Source organism: Rissa tridactyla, chromosome 4 (genome assembly GCF_028500815.1).
Source record: "Rissa tridactyla isolate bRisTri1 chromosome 4, bRisTri1.patW.cur.20221130, whole genome shotgun sequence".
In the NCBI taxonomy this organism is placed as follows: Eukaryota; Metazoa; Chordata; class Aves; order Charadriiformes; family Laridae; genus Rissa; species Rissa tridactyla.
In genome coordinates, this window is record NC_071469.1 from 32,888,822 (window position 1) to 32,915,021 (window position 26,200).

Genomic DNA, 26,200 nt, shown 5'->3' on the forward strand with positions numbered 1-26,200 from the left:
CTCTCTTGAGCTTTCTTGGAGCAAGTCTTGTTTTTCAAATACAGCGCTGATCACATGCCAAACAGCAATCTAAATCACAACAAACTTAGAAAGTTACAGAAACACAAGCAGATAAAATGAGGCTGTAGTCCAATGAAGTGCAGTTGTACACAACTTAGTTCCTGACTTAGATTCATCAAGACTCGGCCAAGGTTAATTGTGCACGGCAAGGCACGTATCTCTGGCTTCAATTCTCAGCTGGGAACTCTGTTTTTGAAGTAGGAACTGAAGCTGCTCAGCCCTTTTATGAGAAATCATGGGATGTTCTCCAACAGCTCAATAGTTAGGGCACTGATTTTGGGTGTGGGACACTTTGTCAGACTGAGCATAGGAGACATGAACCAGGTTCCCATTCTCTCAGGAGAAGCCCTACCTACATGCTGTTCTGAAAAGAATCCTGCTTCTCCTGTTTCATTTTGCATAAAACAATTAAATATTAATTGGGTCATAGACAGATGAGGAAAATTTCATCCTGCAGTGCACACTTGACTGGCAAGAGGCACAGATAGATCCAAATCCCTGTTCCAGTGTCTTTTTAATTATGGATATAGGTGGCACTGTTTCCGTGCAAGACACAAGGCTATCCCACACCAGTATGTCCAGTAGACCAATGGCTAAAACACTCTACTGACATAAGGAAGAATTATTTTCTTCAAATTGGGCTGAGTTGCTACCCACCATTCAGCAAGGTGATGCAATTATTAATATATTTGATAAAATGAGACATTCTCCATTTAAGATAAATCTGTGTCCTCATGCTTCATTGGACTTAGTTGTAAGGTACTGTGGCTGTGTTAAGATACCTCAAATAATTGTGGGCAGAAATATGGGTAACAAAGAATTTTTTTCCTCCTTGGCAGGTTAGGAGGCTTTTGGTATTTTGAGAATCTGTCATGCCTGTTGAAAGCTAGACCTCTTTGTGGATCTACCTACCCCAAAGCTTTTATGGAGTAAATTTGTTAAAGACCTTTTTTTTTTTCCCCATGAGATATTGGCTAGTGATACCTTAAATGTTAAATTACCATTAAAACACCCATTTTCTAGACAACTAAGACTATCAGAGCAGCTCTGCACATTGTAGAGTTCAGAAATCCATATTTCGATTTGCCAGTTTGCCATGTTTTCATAATGACTCCTGGTTGGTACTTAGTTGGATCCAGTTTCCCACCTGTAGCTGACCCTTAACCAACCTGCAACTAAAAACTGGTGCCAGAGAATGACAATAAATTAAGATAGTTTCAAAACCCGTTAGATTAAACAAGGAATCAACTACAATTACTCATTTTCTCTGTGGCATGTTTTACGACTCTGTCGTACTTAGCATTAGGAAGACATGGCTGTGAAAAGCTTCCTTAACTGCACAATTTTACTGTTTTAAGCTTCTGCCAGCTGCAAAAAGAAATTCCCGAAGGCAGGAAATCAGCAGCAGGTTCCAAGGATTTTATGTTCCATAGAATCTGATTTTCTTTCTCAAAAACAAAACATTTGGTCCTTATTGGTCAGGAAGATAACGTTCCCCCTGTAAATCAGCACTTGGCTGCATTGTTTGTTCTGCAAGTCAGATGGACTAAAACAATAAAACATGTAGAGTTGTGACCTCAGTCCGTTCATCTTCACTGAGTGCTCCTTACTTCAAAGCCTATTTTTTATTCTTCAAATGCACATGCTTTTCTGAGGCCTGGTATATACTCAGGAGTTGTGCAGGCATAGCACGACGGGTGACGGTAAGGGATCTGATTGTATTTTTTTTCCTTCTGATTGTCACAGCTACGCTTCCAAAGGCTCTTAAGCAGATATGGGCATTTTAGCAGCATAGCTTTCTCCGTCCAAGGAACTGACTGAATTGATATTAGTAAATTACTACTTCTCTTATAAGCATCATCGCTCTTGAAGAAACTTACCAGTCCAACTGTAGTGGTTATCAGCTACATTGGCAGCCCTTCCCAAGTACAGACCAAGTTTTAACTTTGAAACAAACTTGATTTTCATTCTGAAGAACTGTAGAGTATTGCACAATACATCTTTTACACAAAGCAGCCAAATCTTCTGTTGCCATTTCCACATGGGAAAACTTTACTCGTGTAAGAGCTGCACTGTTTTTTATCCCATTTCAGTTGATGATGAATGTGGCTTTCTTACACAGTTTGCACTTACACACTCCAACGGATGTTCTACCTAGCCTGGTTCAAGGTATCACTCCTTGAACCACAGTCCCCAACAATCAAGGGCTCTGTCACAAACAGACATGCTGATCTCCACATGTAAGGCAGACTACAATTAAAGAGAAGCTTTGAGCGGGCTACAGAGCTTCAGATCCCAGTGGGGTGAGCCCTCTACGGTCACTCTTAAGCCCTGGCCTTGCTGAAGTCTGCAACAAAACATGCTGCAAAGGTGCCATTCTGTCTGGCAAAAATTCCTTGGATACCAGCTGGTGTAACTGATTGCACTAAATTTCCTGGAATTTAGACACTTGTTTTCTGTATCTGCAAGAGCGTGTGCGCATAAATACACACACACTTGTATATGTGTGAGTACGTGTGTGTACATGTCATCTTTCTAAAAATGAGTATCTTTGAAGTAGGTCAGAGTGACTTTATCCTTGTAAAGTCACTAAGTACAACTGCTTCTAGAGTAGATCTCGATGGTCACATGGTTCACAGTAAAAGAAGGTAAATAGTTTTGACCAAGCAAGTAAAAAATAACAGTGCAATAACAACAAAAAGATGCACAATACTATGCATATTCCTATTTTTAAAATCTTACCACAAGATAAACATCACTTAGGAAGCATTTACTGTTGCATGAAAAGTTTCTAATATAATTAAGTCAAGAATCAATTAAATTACAGCCTCAGAAGAGCGAAAGGTTGAATTCATTCTGATGTATTTGGAAGTGCTGCTTTAAGGACTTGAGCTATGCCTAATTTGAACCCTGAACTACTTTGCTGAGGACAGTATTCCCATTTCAGTGGGATAACTCATGTGAGCAAAGTTAAGTGTGCCCTTAAATGCTTGTAGGGTTGGTGTTTAATGGTTAAACAGTTAATCTGTTGAAAATGTTAACAGGAAGAATTCAGATTATCAAGCCAAATAAAGACATTTCCTCAACCCCAGTGCTCTTTAAGGAAAAGTCTCAAAAATGCATTTTTTCATTTGTTTCCTTTACTAAAACACAGATAGTTTTGCTTTTTCTGCAGCAAATTTTATTAAACAATGATTCTCTGTTTCGGCTTCATTTGCATGTGCTACTCCAGTACAGATACTTTGTGTTGGTGAAACAGGCCTGTAATGTAACCCCTACGTACCATTATATTTTTTTAAAGGAATTAACATGAAAAAAAGAGCTTTTACAATAATAAATACAAACTCTGTTCCTCCCTCCCCTGCAACATATCCTTCAGTTGCTGTGGACAAATTATCCAAACTCAACTGCACTTAGGGGCCAGGGGAAAAAGAAAGAGAAAGAAAGAAAACCATCCCCCATCTCCAGGAATGTGTGCACATTCAAGGAAGACAAACATGATTTTGTCTTTTGAAAAATGCAAGCATGCCAAGTACTTCTGCTGAGGGAAACAGTCATGTGTACAGTACCCACTTCACCTCTGCTTCACTTAAGTTCATTTTCTAAATGAGGTTCCCTATACCATAGCCAACAAGAAAACGGCCCCGATTTCCCAATGCTGTTTTAATATGCATAAGTATATGCATAATATTCCATGTGCATAATACTGAAGTGACCTGCACACTAAAATATGGTCTCAAAATGTATAGAAACAGTATGTTTTATCACAGATCACTAGAGAAATTGATCATTAATACACACATTTGTAGTAATTGCTATTAAAAGAAAAAGGCACACGTTTATTTCCTGAAAAAATAAGACCCAAAACTATGGTTCATACTTTCTCTTGCTTCATTTTACAATTATTATTGCCTCTCTCAATGAAACAGTATGTTCAATCCTGCACATGCAAAACTTGTGTTTTTCTGTTAGGTATTACAGATGCTTACAGGTATTACCAGGGTCCTACATGGGTGGTTGTATGTACAGACTCCTGTACCACCACAAGGACAATAACTTCACTTCTGCTCTGTGCAGTCACAGATGTCACCTGCAATGGTCTCCGTGCAGGCTGGGTCCTATGGGAACAACTGAGATTCCACCATTGCTCAGGTACCTGTCTTTATGATGATGTTTGAAGTTCTCTGATAACGGTCAGAAAAAAAAAAGTCCAGGGATAGGATTTTCAAATCCAGGTTTTGAAACTGATTATTTTCTTTATCCCGATGGCAGTTTTGTGGGCACACCTTCTAAACAACAGATGAAATAATTGCAATGACATCTTAAGAGGATGCCTAGCTCAAAACTATTGCTCCCGATTAGTGTAAAAGTATTTTAAAAAGTCAGAGAAATTGGCCATTCTCTAACCATTCTTTTGCTATTTAAATGTCACTTGATGATGCTAGGTAACACTGTGGTCAGTCATGCCTGCACCTGAGTCCTGTGGGGGTCTTCTAACTTTCTTGGTAAGCTGCCCACAGTGCCAGATGGCCAAAAGGAAGAGTGAAAGGCTCCAGCCCCTCCACCACACACCAGTCGGTGCAGACAAGCCAGGCTGGAACAGAAGGGGAGCCGCGTCATCAGAAGGCCTGCAGGAACTTCTATCACAGACCAAGGCAAAAGCAGGGACTCAACATCTTTAGTCCCTGTGCTGTGCCCAGAGTACCACTACTAACACACTACCTACTATTTGTTTTCCAGCCTTTATGGAAGCAGTCGCCTCCTCTTTTGCCGCGGTATCCTTATATGGCTTTCTAACATCTCTGGTTCTCGTTTGCTGGAGAAGCCCTTTAAATGTTACTAGAGTGCAGAAGAACATCTATAACATTTTTATATCGAATCATATTGTCATCCAAACAGGTTTACAATCCCAGACCTATATTCCAAGTTGTGTATTTCGTCTTTTTTTTTTGCTTTTTTTTGTGATGAGAAAACCTGGCTACATGGCATATTTTACTGACTGTTGTTTTTGCTGCTTTGTAGTTTTCTTTTCATCTGTCAAGAGGTTACATGACAGGATTTTTTGCCCTTGAATGTCATTTCGGTCTCACCTTTACTTCAGAGGAATATATGATTTTCTTTGTGCAAGAACCCAACACAAGCCCTTTATGAAACTCTCAGAAAAACATTCCTAGCTTTGCCCAAACCCCAAATGTTGCCATGCACACCTAGTCCAGAAAAGCGCAAATCCTGGCACTCTACCTCAGATACATCCCCATGCAAGTTGGTGGGAATCCATCCATGCCAAGCCTCAGATTTTGTCCCAGTCAAAGGTCAGTCTTTATGGTAAAGACAAAAAAAAAATCCATCCAAACCAGGAAATCTGTGGAACCGACAGTGCTTAAACAGGTTTAACTATTGCTTGTCCACACTGCACTTTTCACTGCTACACTCGTATTGATGGCAATCTAGTTGCATTCTGCATTCAGATGCCCATGAACAACATTGTACTGGCAATGTTGCTGTGGCATAACAAAATCACTATTTTTTTGTCTTTGTACTAATTAAGAGGTCTTCATACCGGTTAAGAATACCTTCAATATAATATCATTTACATTGGACCTGGTACTCCTTTAATTGTATACTCTCAGTTAAACCAGAACAACTCAGTGGACACTATGAACCGACTCAGTAGACACAATAGCCATATCCAACCTACAACAGGCACATCAGGACACCTGAAATCATAGAGTTTTTAAGAGCTTTGTTTCAGCAGAAACGGATGTTTGTGAGAAACACTAAAGAGTGAGAATCACCATAGAAACAGATAGATACAAGGTACAAAAGAATAGGACATAAGCCCCTGGGAGCTTGACCTTAGGAGAAACCTAGAAAGAAAGTCTTCTCACTGAGAGCTGGAGGAGAGAGGCTTGAATTTCTAAATAAAAATTCTTCCTGTACACTGGAAAGGGAGACTTTTTCTATTATTTATAAATAATAGGACTGCATGAAGAATATCTGGCTCTGTCATCAGTTTCTCCTCCTCATGAAGCAGTTGAGAGACTACCAAATTTAGCCTAATTCATGACATCAAAGAGAACGGACTCTTTTTCCCCCTCATTTAAATTTTCAACAGAATTTCTTTGTAATCTCAGATCAGGCACTTCCTGAAGTCATTGATTCACCATCTGTAAATTTGGGATATTGACTAGAGAGGAGTCACTAAGCAAGTACTGTGAAGTCAAAAGCTGGAAGAATGCTGCATATTATAGGTACTTGCACAGCCTGCCTACCTATGGATGTCCAAGCATTAAGTTAAACACTAGAGTTGTCAATAAATGGTAGAGAGTTCTCCTGGTGATAAATCAAAATTACAATGGTAATCAGCTGGAGGCTACAACAATACAACTGCTCCTTGCCATTACACAGCCTAAATATAAGAAGAGCTGCTTTTCAAATGTTGCAAAATAGAAACGCTGGCCTTATCTCCAAGTATAAGTGGTCCCTAGGCAGATCTTTCACTAAGATCATCTCATCCTTGAACTTCCAGATTTTTTTTCTTGTCTCCATCACTGGTGAGTGATGATGTTTATAGTTTTTTCTGTACATACTAGATGCCAACACAGCCCTGGAGCTGGCTGGAACAAAAGGATTGGAATGTTCAGTTGAATCTAGTGCGTCAAATGGATCCTATGCAATGTCTCGAGTGCTAATGTTATATGCACGTTTTGGTTTTGTCACTTGGGAAATTAAATACAAGCATACTTTGTAGAAATTCCTTTAGAAAAAGACGAAGAAATGGACATCTATACTTTGTTATGGTGAGAGGTTTGTATTTGCCTGCCTTAATTTGGCTGAGTACAAAATTACAATGGGGAGTACCTCATTATTACAAAACCACTATTGCCATTGTTCAGATTTCTTCTATTACAGGAGAGTTTATTTTAAACGTTACACAGTTTAAAGTTGGGCTCAAACTGGAACACAAACTTAAGATTTAAGTCTATCCACAAAGGTTATTTTCAGTGTTGGTGAGGCACCAAAATTCCAGTGAGTACTAAGAGTTTACAAAGTGGTGTAATAACAAGGGCACAGGGCTATTAATATTAACATTATTAGTACAAGTGTTATTAATATAGAACTTTAAAGTATAGAGCTCAAAGTCTTCTATGCAGCAGCTCAGGTGTGTGCTGAAACTGGATGTTTGACGTACACCTCTTTTAGTAATGCTTAGAGATTTTGGAACAGTTTATGGTATTTGGCTTCACACTGAAGAAATATTCCTCCCCCCTTGTAAAAACAGAAAGGGATTTTTAAAATAAAGCGTCTTTCTGCATTGTTCAGTAAACCTGCTGGATGAGCTGTGACTCCATAAAGTTTAGGAACTCATTTATTATGTTGCTAGATCAGACACCACATTTATTCACACAGTGCATCTCTAAAACCTAGCTTTCATTAGAGCTGTGGGGAGGCCCGGTCTTTCTCCCTTCACTCGAGAAGGTGAAGCTCAAGAAGATAATTAACCATGAAACAATGAGAAGGCTTGCTGGGTAAGCACTAGTGTGAAAACAGTTACTCCTCACAAAAGAGGGGAAATTAGCTGGCTGGATAAAAAAGGAAGTGTCAGGCTGGAAGACTGAAAGGACTGCCAGCATAAGTAGATAGCTCTATGCATCATTAATGCAATTTTTTTAACACTTAAACTTCACTGCTTTCTAAATTTAAATGCATTTAAATGCTATGTGTTAGGGGAGATTAATATGCCATTTTAAAATAATTTCTCTTAAGCTTTCCATTTTCTCGTTTCACCAGTTCTAGTCACCCGTCCCACGTATGAAAAACTCCCTGCCTCTTAGTATTGTATTCTTGTTTATAAAGCCAATGTAAACAGAGCGTTCAAAAAAGATTCAGTTCACTCATTGTATTTTACAAGCCCATTATTTTACATTAATACAGATATTTTTATGAACAGAAAGTTTGTTTTGATTTTACTGTTTCACAGAGTAAAGACTTATGATGTGCGTTTCCTTTCAAAACTTCCTTCTACTCGAACAGTGTTCCCTGAAGCAGCCACATTTTTGGCAGAAATTCAGTTATATGCTATGCCAAAAGAAATAGAATAAACAAACACTGCTTAATGCAGCTGGCTAGGTAATTTACATATTACTGCACACCAAACACGAAGACCTGAATATGGATTAGAGTTACAGCGATGACACAAATGTCTTATATGTAAGGAGAAATGAAATTCAGATCCTCATTGCTAACAATCTACATTTTATTATTTAATGTATATTAGAGTACCTCTGACATAAATGTATGGACATATTTAAATATTAAGTAGATGTATGGATTATATTTTCTGTATATTTTTACAGAAAAATGCGCTAGAAACATATTGAAAAACTGTTAAGTGGGCACATTTTTCAAAGTTTTCTTCTGGGGAAAGCAGACTACCTAAATGACCACAACTCAGCCTTTGGAAATAGGAAAAACCCCAAATACAATGAAAACCCTCTAGGCATTCCTTAAAACTTCTTTGCTATACATAAAAATATAGTACAGGACGGCCTTCAAATCTGCAAGTTCATGTGCTTTCAAAAAGCATCTGTCATTTTGGGTGAGATCAACAGTCCATTCAGCTGCGTCCACCTCCTGCAGCAGCCAGTGGTGAATGTTTATGGAAAAGTTAAAAAATCCTCAAACACATAGAATGGTATAGAAGCTGCCATCCCAGATTTGAGAAGCCAGTCTGTGGGGACTTTCAGAGTTGGAATTTAATAAGCATTAATTGATGTCTCCTCCATTAATTTGTCTAATTACTTACTGAACTCATTTGTATTTTTGCTATCCACAACATACTGTAGGAAAAAGTTTCATTTTTATTATGCACTGCATGAAAATAGCACTCCCTTTAGATGGCTTTAAACCTCCTGCCTGATAATTTCATCGGGTACATTTTACTTTGTGTGTTAAGAAAAAGAGTGAGTAACTGTACCTTATTTATTTTGATGCATTTTTAAAATAGTTTTTTATTGTATTCCTGTCTGCTTACAGCTGATGCAGCTCCTAGAACATCCTATAATATTGAACAATGAAACACTGATTATGCATATACTTACTGAAGATTCTGCAAATACATTTTCATAACGGCTAGAGGATTGGGACCCTATCATCCAACATGGAAGACCCTTGTAAAATGTAAATAACTGCTCTACAAGCTGTTAGAAACTAAGGTTTCTTCCTCTCTTTCTAAAAATTATTTTGTCTGAGAACTCTTGAAACAAAATATCAGAAGATTTGCCTCAATTACACTCACATATCATTCCTTGCAGAGCTGGGGTCATTAGCATTGCAACAAGCCATTAAATTAATTAAATATCACAAGTTTGTGACTTTTGTATTTTCCTTAACTCTAATTTTATAAACAATGCTGGCCCGAGTCATCATCTTATGATCAGTGGATATTAGGCATCTGAATAAAACACTGACTTCATCCTGTAATTGGAACACCATGCACTGTGATGAAGGTCGCTATCTGCTAAACACTTTTAAATATCTGACCCTATACTTAAGTGCCTAAACAGGAAGTGAGTTCTTCTGAAATAAGACCTCTCTTCTTGAAAACAAAAACCTAGCTATTTTTTCTCTTTCTTTTTTAATGAGTTATTTTTGCCATTTAAATGGTGTTGGACACTGCTTTCAGCATCTGCACGTATTGAAAACATCAGATTTCCAATTTCTGAATGTTACATATTTTCCTACTAAAATTGATTATTCTTGAGAATTCACTTGAAGATTTTACACGTCTTACAGTTCTAATGAACGTTTCAGGAGCAGGGAATGCCTTTTATTCAAAGCTGTGGAAAGTGCTTTACTCACACTGTTTCAACCATTATTTAATATGAAGCACAGAAAAAAAGATGAATAGATCGACAGATGGTTGGTAGAATATACATCACCACACTATAAAGACCTAAACCTGCTACTGTGATGTTGACTTTTCCTTTTATAAAGCTCGCATTTCTAGATTTTATAGGATTGTCCTAAAACCAGAATTTTTGTAATTACTTGTGGAATATTAATTTTAAAGAATTGTGGCAAGGTGATTTACTAATATAGTTATCTATAAATGCAAAGAAATTAAGAATGTGAAATACACCACCAGTGAGGGTCAAATGCCGTTACCCATGAGAGATTGGACAATGTTTTCACGATCATATGTTGAATTAGAGAGCTGTGTGATAAACTGGCACTTTTGAAGGCCTCACTGGCATTTTAAATCTCTTGAGGGTTTGTAAACACCAACTGTTTAAAAAAAGTCAGATCAGCAGAGAAGTATTACCAACTTTTAACAAGCTATGAAATTCCCTCACCCAACTCCAAAACTGCACCAGTCTGAAACACAGACTCGCCGGTAGATAGCTGAGAAACAGAGGTATCTGCCGTCTGCATGGATGAACACAGAAACTTTGTATGTCCCCAAAATAAAAGATTTCCAGCTTCTCACTGGGTAACACAGCACCACTGACCAGCCTTGAAACTTCCTGAGATATAACAGTTTACAGTGTTTAAGCAACTTTAAAATATGAAAGTTTTCCTTCTCTCTGAATTTATACATTCGAACAGATTAAAACTGCATTAACCAGAAAAGGAATACAAAAGAAGTCCAAAGAAGTAATCCTTTTTAAATATAAATACATAGAGATGTAGATGTATACACAAAACTTTTTGGCACTGAGCCAGCAAGTTTATGTAATTCTTCTCCTAATATAACAGACCATCATAGAGAAAAAAATTCAAAGTATTTGTGACCGAAAGAGAAGACTTGTCAGTCACTGAAACAGACTGTTCACAGGATACTACAAAAAAACAGTAGTACAGACACAGTGTTTTATACCCAACTCAGACACTGTGCTTTGAGCTAATTATAACATCAGGAACCTAGTCCTGTAACACTGTGATCACGATATTTTCTGCTTTGAATATCTAAAGTCAGTTTTTCACTGTAGTATGATCTGTGGACAGTCGTTATACATGATCAAGCAAACGTGTTTGGTTTAAAAATAAAACTAGAAATACATGCTTTATTTTGCTTTTGTAGCCTTTTTGTTTAAAACCATGATCGGCTGTTATGAAACATTCCCAGTCTCATAAAGAAACCTGTCTTCTAAAAAAGCAAGTAAATTTCAAATACTGCACAGAAATGTTGTGTGCTTTGTCAAGAAGAAAAAAATCAAAGGGGGCTTGGGGTAATTAAGTATTGCAGTAATTTATTTTCTCATTAAAATAACTCCTTACTTTTAATGTAATTTCATTTATCTTCCTGTGCTCATACCAGCAACAAAAAAGTAACTTTCACATCTCACGTTACAAAGTTTGCTGGGTACCCTGGAGAGGGCAAAGAAACTAAATGTGTCTGCAGAATTAGCAGGGAGTCACAGAAGGGAAATGTGCATCTCAAAGAAGTATATTCACTCCAGTTGAGGTGGATGGTGATTAAAACCTGCTACTATAGGACTGTGGTTGAACGAGCTTCATTATTCTGGAAACTACAAATTCATATGTAATCAACACCATCAACATTTGCTAGAAACGTTGTACGTCTGGAAATATCAGTGCAGAGAAAAGGACTGAAAGAGCAAGAATGCTGAACTAGTCTTTCTGCTCCAAGTGGTTCACCTCATGGAGCACTGGGAGAGGCTCCACAGGAAAGTCTATTCCTAGCATTGTCCGCGCTGAAACTGTGCTACATGTGAAGACTTTCTATGCAGTGCTCCCTTTTCATTAACAAAGGTCACACAAGCAACAAGGTAGAATTGGTGAGTACATCTGCTCTCAACCTGAACTGTTCAGCCCACTCCCAAATCATCTTCTGGGACCCCAGAGAAAGTTAGGAATATGTACCTTTACTTTCCATCCTCTCCAGGGGGAGAGCTCAGGCTTATGGTTTAACAGAGATTGTGAAATAGTGAAATAGGACTACCTTAGTCTCTGCAGTCTGGATTAACCATTAGCCTCTCCTTACCTAAACAAACCAATGACGAAAGAGTCACATAAAGTGATTAAAATTAGAGCAACAGCGTAAAGTATGACTTGGTGGCGGAGGGCTCAGATGATCACTTCTGAGGGTTTGCTCTTTCAGAGGACTGTAATTTGTTCTGGTTTGGCTGGGGTTATGAGTTTGAATATACCTTTGAACTTCCTATCATTTTATAAAGCCATGGCAAAACATGACAACATCTGCCAGCGGTGAGGGAAACAGCTGAATAATTTTTCAGACTGGTAATGTCACATGGAGTATTTCACCTCTGGATTGTTGCCCTAGACTGTTAGTTAGTTAGTTGTGACGGAAGGTTTTGCAGCCTCCGAGGATGGAGAAGAGACCTCTATGGAAAGACTTAAAGGTATTCTTTTTTCTTTTTATTCACTCTAAAAAGCTACCACTGCAGGTGACCACTCAGGAGATTTTCTTAACATAATAACACAGCATTTGTCTGAATTTTTAACTGATTTTGATTAAACTCCACTACGTCTGCAATTTTTTACCAAGATCTACTCAACAAGAAGGACTTTACCAGCTTTAGTTTTGCCAGATCATCCAGACTCTGCACACTGCCCTGATGGCTGCCATCATAACTACGGCTGGCTGTCAAGAAAATTACGAGAAATTCAGAATTTCTTGCAAGAATGTGGGGCATATCATCTACGTTCAGTTAAAGTCCAAGAAAAACTTAGAACTATGTTCACCGTTTATGTAACTTTCTTTTAGATCCTACAGATTATTATTCCACGTCACAAATCAGGCAAGCAATGCAACCCAGAAGCTCAAAAATACATGCACCTCAAGTACAAGGATGGTGCATCACATCACAGACTTTATAATCAAATATCCATTAACTTAAAAACTACATATTTTAAGGAAGCGCCAAGGTGTTGAAATATGAGTAAAAGATGACTGACAGAAACATACGCAAGCAATCAAGATTGTACTGTCATATACTACGCTATGAAGAGGTCCAATATCAAAACAAAAATGACTCGTGATAGATAATGAAAAAAACAATTTGTAAAGGTTCAAACACGAGTCATGAAATAATTACTTTGTGTTGTAATAGGTGTTCAGCACTTTACAACATGCCCTCCTCAGCCAATTAAGCTAATCATCCCTCAGTACTTTGCTGTATTAGGCACTTTTGATGAACTTCTAAATTTTATGCAAGATTTTTAGATACATCTCACCTTACAAAATAATGGCTTGTGATAAAATAAGAATATTTTAGGAAGCAAGCTTTGGTTTAGTGAAGCTATCTAACAAATAACTGAACAATGACAAATGCATTTTTTTATCTCTGAAGCCAGGGGTTTTGTTGTTGGGTTTTTTTAAGCTTAGAACAAGTGTCAGTCCATGGCTTGAAAAAATATTGCACCAGTGAATTAAATATAGAGAAGTGGAGACACCATGCCTAGCATTATTAAAAACTGTTTTCTTTTCCAGAAAGCATCACAGAAACAGATAAATAGAGAAAAAGGATAAAGATACCAGATCAGAAGCAATACAGCCTTTCTAAACAAGTTTTTTTTCAAAATGAATTACAAAGAATGAAACCGAGAGGAAGTTGGAAAAAATCCTAAACAGACCTTTAAGCAGGCTCTTTACCTCCTAAGAAAGAAGCTTGTGGAAAAGAGGTGCCTTTTTTTTTTTTTTTTAAAGTGAGCTGTCTCACCATTGCAGATTTTCCCAAGTCCTTACAACTCTAATTAAAATGTGGTAATTGGTTATGTTACCTCAATTACCATGATGCATGGACATTGATGCAAAGCGACACCAATTGAATCCCTTGGGTGTTATACCCCAAGGCCATCCCATTTATTGTGGCCTTATTATTTTCAATTATGTGGCTGGATGTACAGCATACTTTCAAGGCAATACAGATGGGGGTTTTGCTGGACATACACTGTAGTGCACACATGGGATGACTCAGGAGAACAAGAGAAATAATTTTTTTTTTTTTTCATGAAGCATAGTAGTGAACTTAGTGATCAGACAAATGAATATTTCATACATTTCCAGGACAATGTGAGAATTACAGCACCTTAACCCAAATTGCCGTAGCTCAAAATCTCCATTTTAAAAGCATGATTAATACTGTCCCTTCAATAATTAGCCCTCTCTGTTGAATAAGAAAAGAGATTGTCTGCTCCATAAAACAGATATGTTTCTCATTCAATGAATGAGCAGTCTGGAGAAAAAGCAGTTTCTCCAGTCACCAAAAAGAGAGGAATATTGAATTGCAACTTAAGAAGTAAAATCCATTAGAAAGCACAGTTTTGTCTCTCTCTCAGCATTAGCAGTATAACAGTACCCCAATATTGCTAAAACAGTCGCAGAAAAGTGAATTTCCATGATCGCCTCATTGTAGCTTTCTATACAGAGACATATCTGACCTGGAACGGACATCCCCAAACTGTGAACATCTGTAGCTGCTGGAATAATCCACTGAGGCTAAACGCATAACTTACATTGGGTATACTACTGGCTGAGTAAAAGATCAAAAAAATTGTAGAAAACAACCTACATATTCCCCCTTTGACTTAACTTCTAAACTTGTGTGCGTGACCATGACTGAGTCTGTCCCAAATCCTTTTTTAACTGTTCAATCTTTCAAGTAGACCAGACCCTCTAAAGGAAAATGCATAGTGAGTTAAAGCTTCTCCAGCTGTTGAGCAGGAATATTAGGTGGCAATTTTGGGTTTAGTTCACTAAAGATTGTTGCTATTGCTGTTGCAATTGCCAGGCAGACTCCTTTTTCTTTTAAGATGATTGACAGCAGGGTCTTGTTAGGCAAACTATAAGGCATCTGTATAATTCTGAAGCTAAAATTTAGGTGACGTATAACATTATATCAGCAAACTATGGAATGATAAATCTGGGGGAAAAGAATTTACCACAAAAAACACAGATGGGCGAAATAAAAACCTCTTTTGCTAAACCAGATTAGGACTGCTTCCAGTAACAGACAAGTGTCCTACTGTTTTTTAAAAGTAATCTTTGTTCTTTTCATTGTATGAATACTTTACTCTTTATAGCTAGATTAACCTACTAAATCCAACTTCATTTCATTCTTTTTGATAATTTCACATTCTAGACGTAACTTTAGGTTTATGAGAAGGACATCTTTTACCAGACTTTAGGTGCTTGTAGTACGTGTTAATATTTTCTTGTTATTTGTAAACTTATGGTATGCCGCAATGGCAAAAGTTGAGCAAAATGAAACACTGCTGAAAATCACCAATGAAGGCAAAGAATTCAAAAGAAACCTAAAAGCCTTTTGTGGTTAATTCCAGCATACCTTTGTAATACTATAAGTGACCCAGATAAGTGACTGAATGTAAAAAGGAGCAGAAACAGGACAAAGGAAGATCCCAGTACACAAATTAAGAAGACAGTAGAAGATGCAAGCGACTCTTACACTTATATGAGGCAATATAATCATCTGGGCTATCTTATTTATTGTCAGCAAGTCAGATGCCATGAATGAGTCAGATGCCATCAGGGTATAAAACCATCTCATTTGTTTTCATAAATTACAGTATTTTGTGGGCAACCACAAATAAAGACTTGTTACCAAGGGATACTGTTTGTGTGCCAAGGCTGGCACACCATCAAATACAGAGAGATAGGGAAGCAGAAGAAACAGTCCTGGTACCTACCCAAGAAATGACTACACAGGAACTGCGTGAAAAGGAAGGCTAGAACATGCCAACTCAGGCCAGGGAAGACAAAGAAACCTGAAACCTGCAGTGGCTGGGCATCTTTAAATATTGCGAGTACAGATAGTTTTATCAACAAGAGAAACTTGTAGATACTGACATACTTCAAAGGATCATATTATTATAAACAAGCCTAGGATGAGAGGTTCCAAACCAAAACAGCTCACAGTGAAAATCAGATGAGCATCATAATAGCTCTAAGCGGCCTGCCATTTCTCAGCAGAAAGAGTGATACACCCCCTGCCTGGTGAAAGTCAACTCAGCCCAGCAAATAACTCCAGACTACCTCAGGCAAAGTGGGAACAGAGCAGCATGCACCTTGTGAAGTTCCAAGTGTCCGGATATCAAGCAAGGTGCAGTCTTCATGCCCGCACCATGCCTCAATTCCTGATGGATCGTAATCCCTAACAGAAACACAAGACTTCGCTCCTGCTGCAAGAGCAGCGCAAAGCCCTAATTAGCTCATAACAGTTTATTTAGAGTAACTGCAGCTCCAAACAGCAAACTGCTTCCACACAGCAACTGCCTGTATGCAAGAGGAGACAATGTGCTTTCACTACAGTAACTCTCTAAGCTATCTCACAAATGCAACTTGTTTCTGTTCCAAATTCAATAGAAGATACATATTTACCACAACAAAATGATAAGTTTTGTAGATGAAAAAAGGCAGTTCATCGTCTTTTTGGTACTTTTCCTTTTAGAGAAGCACAGTAGAAACCCAGTCCGATCTCTCTTGTGCAGTTATAGACCCAACAGATACTCAGTCTCTAGCAACTAAAATTCAGGTTTATGAAAACTATTTTTTGGTTTGGCTATGCATAATACTGCACACTCTTGGTTTTCAAGCTCCAAAATTCAACTGTTTTTTCTACTGCTGGTCAGCTCATTAAACATTTTGTGTAGCCCTAACCAACAGTTTACTAGAGCTATTGAGGTAATAGATCAGTAATATGATATGACTAAAAGTATTCTGAAGACGGAACTATCACAAAAATATAACTAGCATTTCTGAAGAGAATGAAAAAGCTTTACTATTATATTTTTTTTATCAATCTTTTCTATTCTTCAGTCTCATATTTGTCTTCTAACCCATTCACTTGCCTAGCCTATTTCACTGCTGACTTCTTTTAACTCTGTTCTGATTTCTTGCTCTCCCAGATTCATTACCATCAAAACTCAAGAATGTTGCCTCTGCCACTGTTGAGATGGGATTTGTCTTCTTTTATTTCTTGACTTTCCTCTCATTTAAATGTGAACGTACTGTTTAAAGCTCCTACCTCCTCTTTCTATTCAGCTTCATTCTGGATCCTCACTAATTCTGTTCATTCCTTTAATTCCACAGATATTTCCCTATCACTTTCTCATGATCTTTATTTTACCAGCTTCTGTTTTAGTCTTGACTCCACTTGATCAGAATCTCAAGAAATTACAGTCTTGGATTTTTCTGCTCTACAGATTCCTTTTCTATCTCGTTTGTGGTTTTTTGCTAATTCTTCTTCCTTCATCTTCTGCTTTTTACTAGACACGAACAAGCTTTTTTCCTTACTAGCATCCCTTTATCCTTTTTATATGATAATATACATACAGATAGCTGCAGTTCCCATTAGCTGCATTTAACCCCTCTCTTCTGCCTCTTTTTTAAATCATAAAATCATAGAAGGTTAGAGTTGGAAGGGACCTTAAAGATCATGTAGCTCTAACCCCCCTGCCATGGGCAGGGACACCTCCCACCAGACTGGGGTCTTCAAAGTCCCATCCAACCCGGCCTTGAACACTTCAGGGACGGGCATCCACAACTTCCCTGGGCAACCTCTTCCAGTGTCTCACCACCCTCACAGTAAAGAATTTCTTCCCAATATCTAATCTAAAACCACCCTTTTCCAGTTTAAAACCATTACGCCTTGCCCTATCACTACACTCCCTGATAAGAGTCCCTCCCCATCTTTCCTGTAGGCCCCCTTCAGGTACTAGAAGGTCACTACAAGGTCTCCCCGGAGCCTTCTCCTCTCCAGGCTGAACAACCCCAACTCTCTCAGCCTGTCTTAATAGGAGAGGGGCTCCAGCCCCTCTGATCATTTTGATGCCCCTCCTCCGGTCTTGCTCCAGCAGGTCCATGTCCTTCTTATGTTGGGGGCACCAGAGTTGGACACAGTACTCCAGGTGGGGGTCTCATAAGAGCAGAGCAGAGGGGGAGAATCACCTCCCTCAACCTGCTGGCCACGCTTCTTTTGATGCAGTCCAGAATACGGTTGGCTTTCTGGGCTGCAAGTGCACATTGCTGGCTCATGTTGAGCTTCTCATCAACCAGCACCCCCAAGTCCTCCTCAGGGCTGCTCTCAATCCATTTTCCACCCAGCCTGCGTTTGTGCCTGGGATTGCCCCAACGTAGGTGCAGGACCTTGCACTTGGCATTGTTGAACCTCATGAGGTTTGCATAGTCCCACCTCTCAAGCCTGTCAAGGTCCCTCTGGATGGCATCCCTTCTCTCCAGCGTGTTGAGCACTCCACACTTGCTGTCATCGTCAAACTTATTGAGGGTACACTCAATCCCACTGTCCATGTCACCAACAAAGACATTAAATAGTACCAGCCCCAGTACCGACCCCTGAGGAACACCGCTCATCACTGCTCTCACCACTTGGACATGGAGCCATTGACCACAACTCTTTGAGTGCTGCCACCCAGCCAGTTCCTTATTCACTGAGTGGTCCATATGTCAAATCCATGTGCCTCCAATTTAGAGACAAGGATGTCGTGCAGGACAGCGTCAAATGCCTTGCACAAGTCCAGGTAGATGATATCAGTTACTCTTCCCTTATAAATATCTACCTTTAAATGTCCATTAACATAAATTAAGCACAAACAAAATGGAATTGTTGCTCTGTCCACGCCAAATCTCCTCAAGCTCTGTCAGCATGACTTCTCCCTCTGGTAATCTGCTTCAGCTGTGACATCTACAGCTCTCACTAGCTCTATGAGAGAAATCTTAACATCATTATGATTTGACCTTTTTCTCCTGGTCATATAGTGAAATCTCTTAGTTGATCTCATTGGTTGTTTCCAATAGTATTCCTCTTCAGTAGATACTTCCTCTCTGCACATAGATGTACAAGGAAAGGCTGAAAAATAATTTTTTCTCTATATCCTTGTACAATCACAGGTAGCTTCATCATTTTTACACTTCTTTTAACCAGATTAAATTTTGGGGGGCTTAACTGACTCTCCTCAGTTATCTACCTTTCTTACATTGTCAGTTAACCACTCCCATGCTTATAAAACCAATGTTGACACTTCATCTGCTTTTCAATGATGTCTTCCTTCCGTGTTGCCTCATACAGAGACATGCCCTGTTTGACTTGTTCTGAAAGTCTATTCAAACTTTGTTCCTTCCTCAAGTCCTATTTCTGTCTCAATACTTAAAGCAAAGCAGCCAATAAACCACACAGGCAGAGGAGCACTCCTACTTTATAATATTTGATAAAGGCAGGCAGGCAACAAATTAATATTGCCTTCAATGGTTCACTCGTCCACAGCATCCTCCTCACTAACTCACCATTTCTTGGCCTGTTTAGACTAACAGTGTTTTCACTTAGGAACTGCTAGTGTTTCTGAGCAATGTCTTGTATATCTTCATGCTACGCTACCAGAACTGAACAAGAGAATTACAACTTCTGTTATTTTTGTAAAGGAACTTTAACAAAAAGAAGTCCAAAGCAGTATTTCACTGTTAGTCTGATAATTGTTAGGAAGCATTTAAGTGTCAAGCATTTTTTCCTTTTATTTGCTTGATATAAATTTACCCGGAAAGTCATGTAAGCTAGATATATGTCACTTGTTCTCAAGGCTCTTCAGTGTATGCACTACACAGGGTTATCGTTGCTGTCAATGTAGCTGCGTATACAGGCTGCAGCATTATGATAGTAGCACAAGGCATGCTGAGCCAATTCATCCATTACAGGCAATGGTGCTACAGTAGGGATTATTTTGTTCCCCCTATGGTTTATTGTTTAAATGTGGATACTGCATTGTAATATAGTTTTATGCTGTAGAAAACCTGTCTAATTTATGCCACTTAATGGATGGTTTAAGGAGAGTACTATTTTGCCTCTTAGGAATCATTTCCCTGAGATAAAAGCAAATTAATGCATTTTACTTATATTCAAATAACACAGGATTGTATATTAATCACATACCCATGGCATTCTGTGTGAAATACACATCTACTGCTGGGATGCTAATTAAAACCAGTCTTACTTACACAGAAAACACTTTTTCTGAAATATATTTACAATCAGTGAAATATGTCTCTGGGCCCATTTCTGTTAGGTACTGAGCAACTTGGCAACAGGAGAAGATTGTTTTCATTACTTGACAGGATCAGATGCGATGAGATTAAATATCCGCAAACAGAACATGTATATTGTGAGTTTATCTTATTAATCAGTTTTGTCCATAGAATACAATACTTTGCAAAAAACTAAAGTTTCACTTGTTGGCAGTAAATACTAGGAATGGCATCTTCAGTCAGAAGAAAACACTCCGAGATGAATGTGTTTGTCTTGCACTGAAAAAGCGTCTCTTGTGAAGAATGAAAGCACATGAGAACTTTTTAAAGCAAGCATCACTCACCGAGTCTTTTTCCAGTCTCGTCTGTAGTCTCGTTTGCCACTGGACAGCTTGCATGACAATGGCTTCCCACCGCCTCTCAAGGTTTACAATTATCAACTGCATGGACTGGTGATCCGCGTTTAGGTTACAGGTCTCCTGGTCATCCAGGAGGTGCTGGCATAGTCGCAGCACAGAGGCTACCCCACGACGTCTCTGTTTGATCTCACAGCACAGAGACTGCAGGACAGACAAACAACAGATGTTAGTGTGGAATACTTTACAAATTAAAACATTAACTATTATCTGATATTTAACGGCGCCCAATTTCCATCTTACAATAGTTTTTTCAGCTCTTCCATAAATTCCCATAGTTAGAGTCAAAGCTTAATGTTTTATTTTCAGATAAACACAGTCTTAATAGCACAGAAGGAGTAAAGCTACTTTCAGTCTCCTTCAAACAAATGCCACACATAGCTAACTGTCCCAATAATGTTGAAAGTTTTATGGTGTAGACTGGTTTATTCTTCCTTTTTTTTAATTTAACTGGGACACATCTGAAATTAGTTACCCTGACAGTAATCAGCTTCAGAAATTCTTCAAGAAAAAATGGGGGGAAAAATTTTATTCATGCAATGAGAATATATATATTTTTAGAAAAAAACAATAGAAATTATGGGTCATATGTACCCTGTCAGAGGAGAAACCTTAAGGAAGGAGAAAATTCAGTGTAAAATTCTTTACAGATGTGGTTTTTTTTATTACAAAGTATTTCCAGGGTAGTTCCATATTCAAGTAAATGTAGGAATACTATGATAACTGTATCCTTCTTAACAATGAGTTATTCACTGCATTTATTTCATCATACCGATTTCAGTGCTACCAAGAATGCAGTCTGACGCGAACTGCATGATGGGAGACAATCACTAAGTCCTAATATTGCTGAATATTGATGGGAGTCAGGATATGTTGGTTCTACGCCAGAAACCTAAGTAACTACACTGAGAATCTCATTGAATAGCAGTATAAATAATGCATCCTACATGCCAAAACTAAAGAGAGATCTACCACCCGGATGCAGGTAACGGTATGGGGTGCTTTCAAGCATGGTTTTATCCACAATCCCACTCTATCGTCATTCAACATCAAATCAGGATTTTATTAAATCATAATGTGTTTTAATAATAATATCTATGAAGCTGGAGTACACAAGGCACAAAGGCATCTGAGGCTGACTGCTCCAGACCAGCTTCTGAGACCCTATACTTTTATAGCATTGCATCGTTCAAGTACTCAACTTCAATCATAGGCCTGTGCTACTCCTGAATTTAACGGGACTGTGCTCCACACATGGGAGCTTTCCAGATAATTTAAATTGTAAGTTGCCAACATCTGTTTCCCTCTGTGGGATGCCACAGATGAAAGTGCATGACCCCATGAGAAAATCTGAACTATCATCTTTTTTGAAGACAAGGTATTTGCCTTTAAGCTTCCATTTAATCATAATAAGCAAACAAAAAAGCCACCGCATCTCTCAAAGCATTAACTCACAAAAAAATCAGGACCTGCCCTCCTGAATTTTTTTTAGCAAAACAATAACATTCTATAGAAAGTTAATTCAAGTTCCAGATTTTCATATGACTTTTTCTTTAAAAATTGGCATTTATACTTAGGATTGTTGTACCTCATGGGAGTATTTTACTGTTGGAAGGATGTGCTTGATCAATAATGCTAAGCTGAAAGTCTGAAGCAAAACATTGGTATACACATCTAAAAATATATATTTGCCTATGGATAGTGTGCAAGTGTTTTTTTTTATTCAAAGGCTTCAAGAGAAATGATGATTAAACGCACAAGCATAGCTGAATTACTAATCTACTTTCACTGGCACAATTGGGCCGTTCTAACAGTTAACAGATTGCTTATTAATCAACAAGGGTAAACAAGACAATGCAATCTCATTTAAAGTGGAAGTTTTAATGCCTAGAAGTATTTGTGTTCAAAATGTTAATCCCGATAAGGCTTCATTAGAAGACGTCTTAAAATGATTAAGTACATTTCATTGTAAAGTACACCGAGTAGTATATCAGCAGGTGGACATTTCATACAGATGTTCCACTTATTGATATAATGCATTCTATAGCTATTTAAATTACCCTAACTCTGTAATAGCTAGAATTCTATTACTTCTATAATGAGAGAACCCCGTACCTTTAATATTTCTGAATTTTAAATAAGGTGAATGACAAATTCCCAAACCCCTATTTATGGCAAAATATGACCAGGAATTTTATTATTCAATTTATACCAGCGCTGCATTTCCACCTACGTTTCCTGAGCTTGCCCTTATTTATTTTCCTAGAGTTCATTACTAGTTTCCTACATAGTTCTTGATGTAACCACCATGTCTGGCACATTTCCTTTCTGATGCTGTTCATTAGCCTAATGTCACATCAGAAAAAAACCAAACCAAACCAAACCAAAAAATCTACCTAAAGACAAAGACAGGATTCTTATGTTACATTGTGTAACAGCTAAGCAATTCGGTTTTATGGAAGTGATGGTAAGTTATATACTGATGGCAGCCAAATCTACATAGATCTGCAGCAACTTCATGGAAGTCAATACAGCTCAGAAGCTGGTCCCGTAACACTAACTTACCTTGATCTACCTGATTATGTCACCCCATATAAATATTGTACATTTTTGATACAATACCACATAATATGATGAGGTAAGGAGTATTCAATTCGTAAGCCATTATATGGGAGTTTAAGTGAGGCCTTTACCTTGTGCTATCTGCAAGCAGAGCTACGGCATCCAAGTCATTTCTAATTTACATCAATTTTACACCAGCATAATAACAGTAGCTTTGCTGAAGCTATTTCTGATTTACATGGCTGTGACAGTACAATTAGGCCTATGGCACTTTTGTTTCAATTTTATTACATGATATTACGGTTAATATTAAACAGGAGAAGAATGGAGTGCTTGTATCTAACAGCATGTTGAAAGAGTTGGCTATAGCAACAATACTTTAAAAGCCAGAGAACTTAATCATGTAAAGACATCTTTAAACCCTATGTAATAGCACTAGAAATAATGAGTCTAAGCAGTATTAGGGTCTGGCATACAGTGTCCTAAAGGGACACAATAATTGCCTGTATCCTGTGACATGACATCTCACAGTGTTGTATATCCACCCATGTTCTGCTGTTGTTAAAATGGCATGCTTCTATAAAAACCTGTCAATATGGCAAGTGTACATGCAAAGTACGCTTCCAGGACCACAGTTACTTTAACTATTTGCAAGGTACATTCTCCATTGTAAATGAACAGCTATAATTCATGATTAATTAAAGAAAAAGGAGAAGAAAGATGATGAGTTTCTCTACTGAGGCTTGGGCCTGACGGTCTACAGCTGCTACAGTAAGTTACTGGGTACCTGACAGTTCAGAAAATTAGGAAATGATGACTGAGGAGCATCAGTTAGGCCTCCTTAGCATCCTGTGTGTGCAGATTTGCTGAAGCATAGATTAAGACATTTTCGATTGTGGCTCCTCACGTTATCGTGTGTCCGTTGAGCTGTGGTAACTGTAAATACAATCCAAACCTTTGCAAACGTGGGAGAAACACATTCACTTAAATCATTTCCAGCGAGACTTAAATTAATGTATTTGACTTTTTTGCTGCAGGCTAAGAGTATACACAGTAACTGCAGCTGTCCGTATGAACTTGACTTTGTGTCTGGGTCCTTTACTTTGCAAAAGATACCCTGATAACATTGAGGTATTATTCATTATAACGTTATTACGAGTCATATTTTCCCATACTGAGGATTCCTGTCTTTGCTGTTAGAATCTTGGAAGATTTTTCTTCCCTCTGCCTACTCCTATTTTCAGTGCTTTGAAGTTATCACCCGCATAGCTAAAAAGGGCTAGCTGAAACTACTTTCACAGCTTGTTAATACCATGCCTTAAATCATCTGGAAAAGCCCCTGCCGAGTCGAATGACATCAAACACTCTTTCCAAGCCATGGGCTAGTGGCACTATCTATGGGGATGGAAGTAGCCATGATCTGAACAGAAGGTGCTCTGCAGAGCTGCGTGACTCCTAAGTGAATGGCATATGACCAGAAACACGTGTGCAGCTTCAGGCAGTGCCAGAGAGTGTGGGAGGCATAGAAAGGTGGGAAGTCGAGAAACATTAGAGCCCCTCAAGCCTCAATCCCCCTCCAACCCTCAGCCTTCCTGCAGCGTATCAGCGCCTGAGCTGTGCCGCACCGCCTCCTCTGCTCCACAGAAAGACATGGATGGGAAGTTGGCTTTCTCACAAAGATGGTAGATAAGTTGGCCGCTGAAGCACTGTTACATCAAGGTTCTTGAGAAAGTGTTTAATATTAATCATTTACAAGTAGTAAGGCTCTCAGTGAATTCAGTGGGATGACTTGCCTTTAAAAGTAGTTTAAAAGTCAGTTTAAGATTAATTTAGCTCACTTATATAAAAATCACTACATAAAATGTTGGGATATTATTTTTGTAGCATCATTTATTACATATTGTTTGGGGAATTAATTTTTATGTTATTTGAAGTTCTTTCAACCATTTCCGTCTTTTTTGCTTTCACTCTACAATTAGGAACAATAAAGGTCCATGTGGAGGTGCCCAGAGCTTTGAAAACAGTTAGAAGATCAGAAATGGTAACTTCCACAGATGGATTTTCTTTGTGCTTTCGGGTTCAGAAGAAATGTCAAGCTACACTGAAACAAATGCTATTTCTAGGCTTATGTTGTGTTTCTGTGTATGGGCAATACTGGGTGTTTTTAGGAAAACATAGGAAGAGTGCCTGCAGATAAATCTGGAATGACCAGATCCAAGAGGAAGTTTCTGTCTAACCTGGGTCTGTTAAAGCCTCACTCCTCCTCCTTGTTACAGGATGGGGGTATGTGAGGGAGGGAATGATACCCTTCCTATTGCATCAGTCGTGGCCTGATGGGAGACAAAATGAAGATGGAACTGTTGTTATTTAGTACAACAGCCATATGCAGAAATTAAAGCAAAATCCAAGAATGGAAATTACCCTTCTGACTACAACACCCAAACTGCAACTCTTTAAAAAATGTAAAATGCCTTTTTACATCTGATTTTTGGCTAGTGCAGCACTACAGTTTTCAAAAGTGCTAACGTAAAACTTAAAGAATCATGGCTAACATCACTAATACATGAATAAAGGGAAAACAGGAAACAGTATGGTGGCAAATGCTGGGTAAAATTTAGTTTTCAGTGGTTTTTGTGAAACAGCAATGCAAGTTGGAACTTCTCTTGCCTGGGGTGATGCATCCCTGTATTTCATATTCCATCTTTATGACAGACATGGTGAAAATAAGAATTTCTGTTTCTGAATGAAAAAGAAACCCAATAATTCCTAAGAAAAAATATTGGTGAGAAAGTAATTCCTCAAAATAAAAAAGCTAAATGACAAAGATAGGAAATGAGCAATGACTTGTCATCTTTTAGAAAAATACTGCCAAATCTGTGTGCTTTTGCTGATTTCAAGGTTAAAAGAAAATGTCACCTAATATGGTAACTCTACTCAGTTGCATACTGTGGGACTTAATCTATACTGAAGCTAAATATTCTATAAGTATGCAGTGAAGTGCAAAAAACAGCAATTGAAAAATGACATGATTAAATGGCACAACATGCAATCATTTGCTCTCAATTATATCAATGTATCTTCTTCATTTCAAGGAGTCAGGCAGAAATATTGTTTTTTAAATGCC

The 26,200-nt window shown here is 38.2% G+C and overlaps 1 protein-coding gene across 5 annotated transcripts in view; it reads right to left on the bottom strand.

The window, feature by feature from the left end:
- The window catches only part of AKAP6 (A-kinase anchoring protein 6), a 292,117-nt gene that overhangs the window by 10,847 nt on the left and 255,070 nt on the right, over window positions 1–26,200 (bottom strand). For all 5 annotated transcript variants that reach the window (XM_054199824.1, XM_054199826.1, XM_054199825.1 and 2 more), the window contains one exon: window positions 20,443–20,658. In XM_054199824.1, coding sequence (XP_054055799.1) covers window positions 20,443–20,658 — 216 coding nt within the window. The remainder of the gene's footprint in view (window positions 1–20,442; window positions 20,659–26,200) is intronic.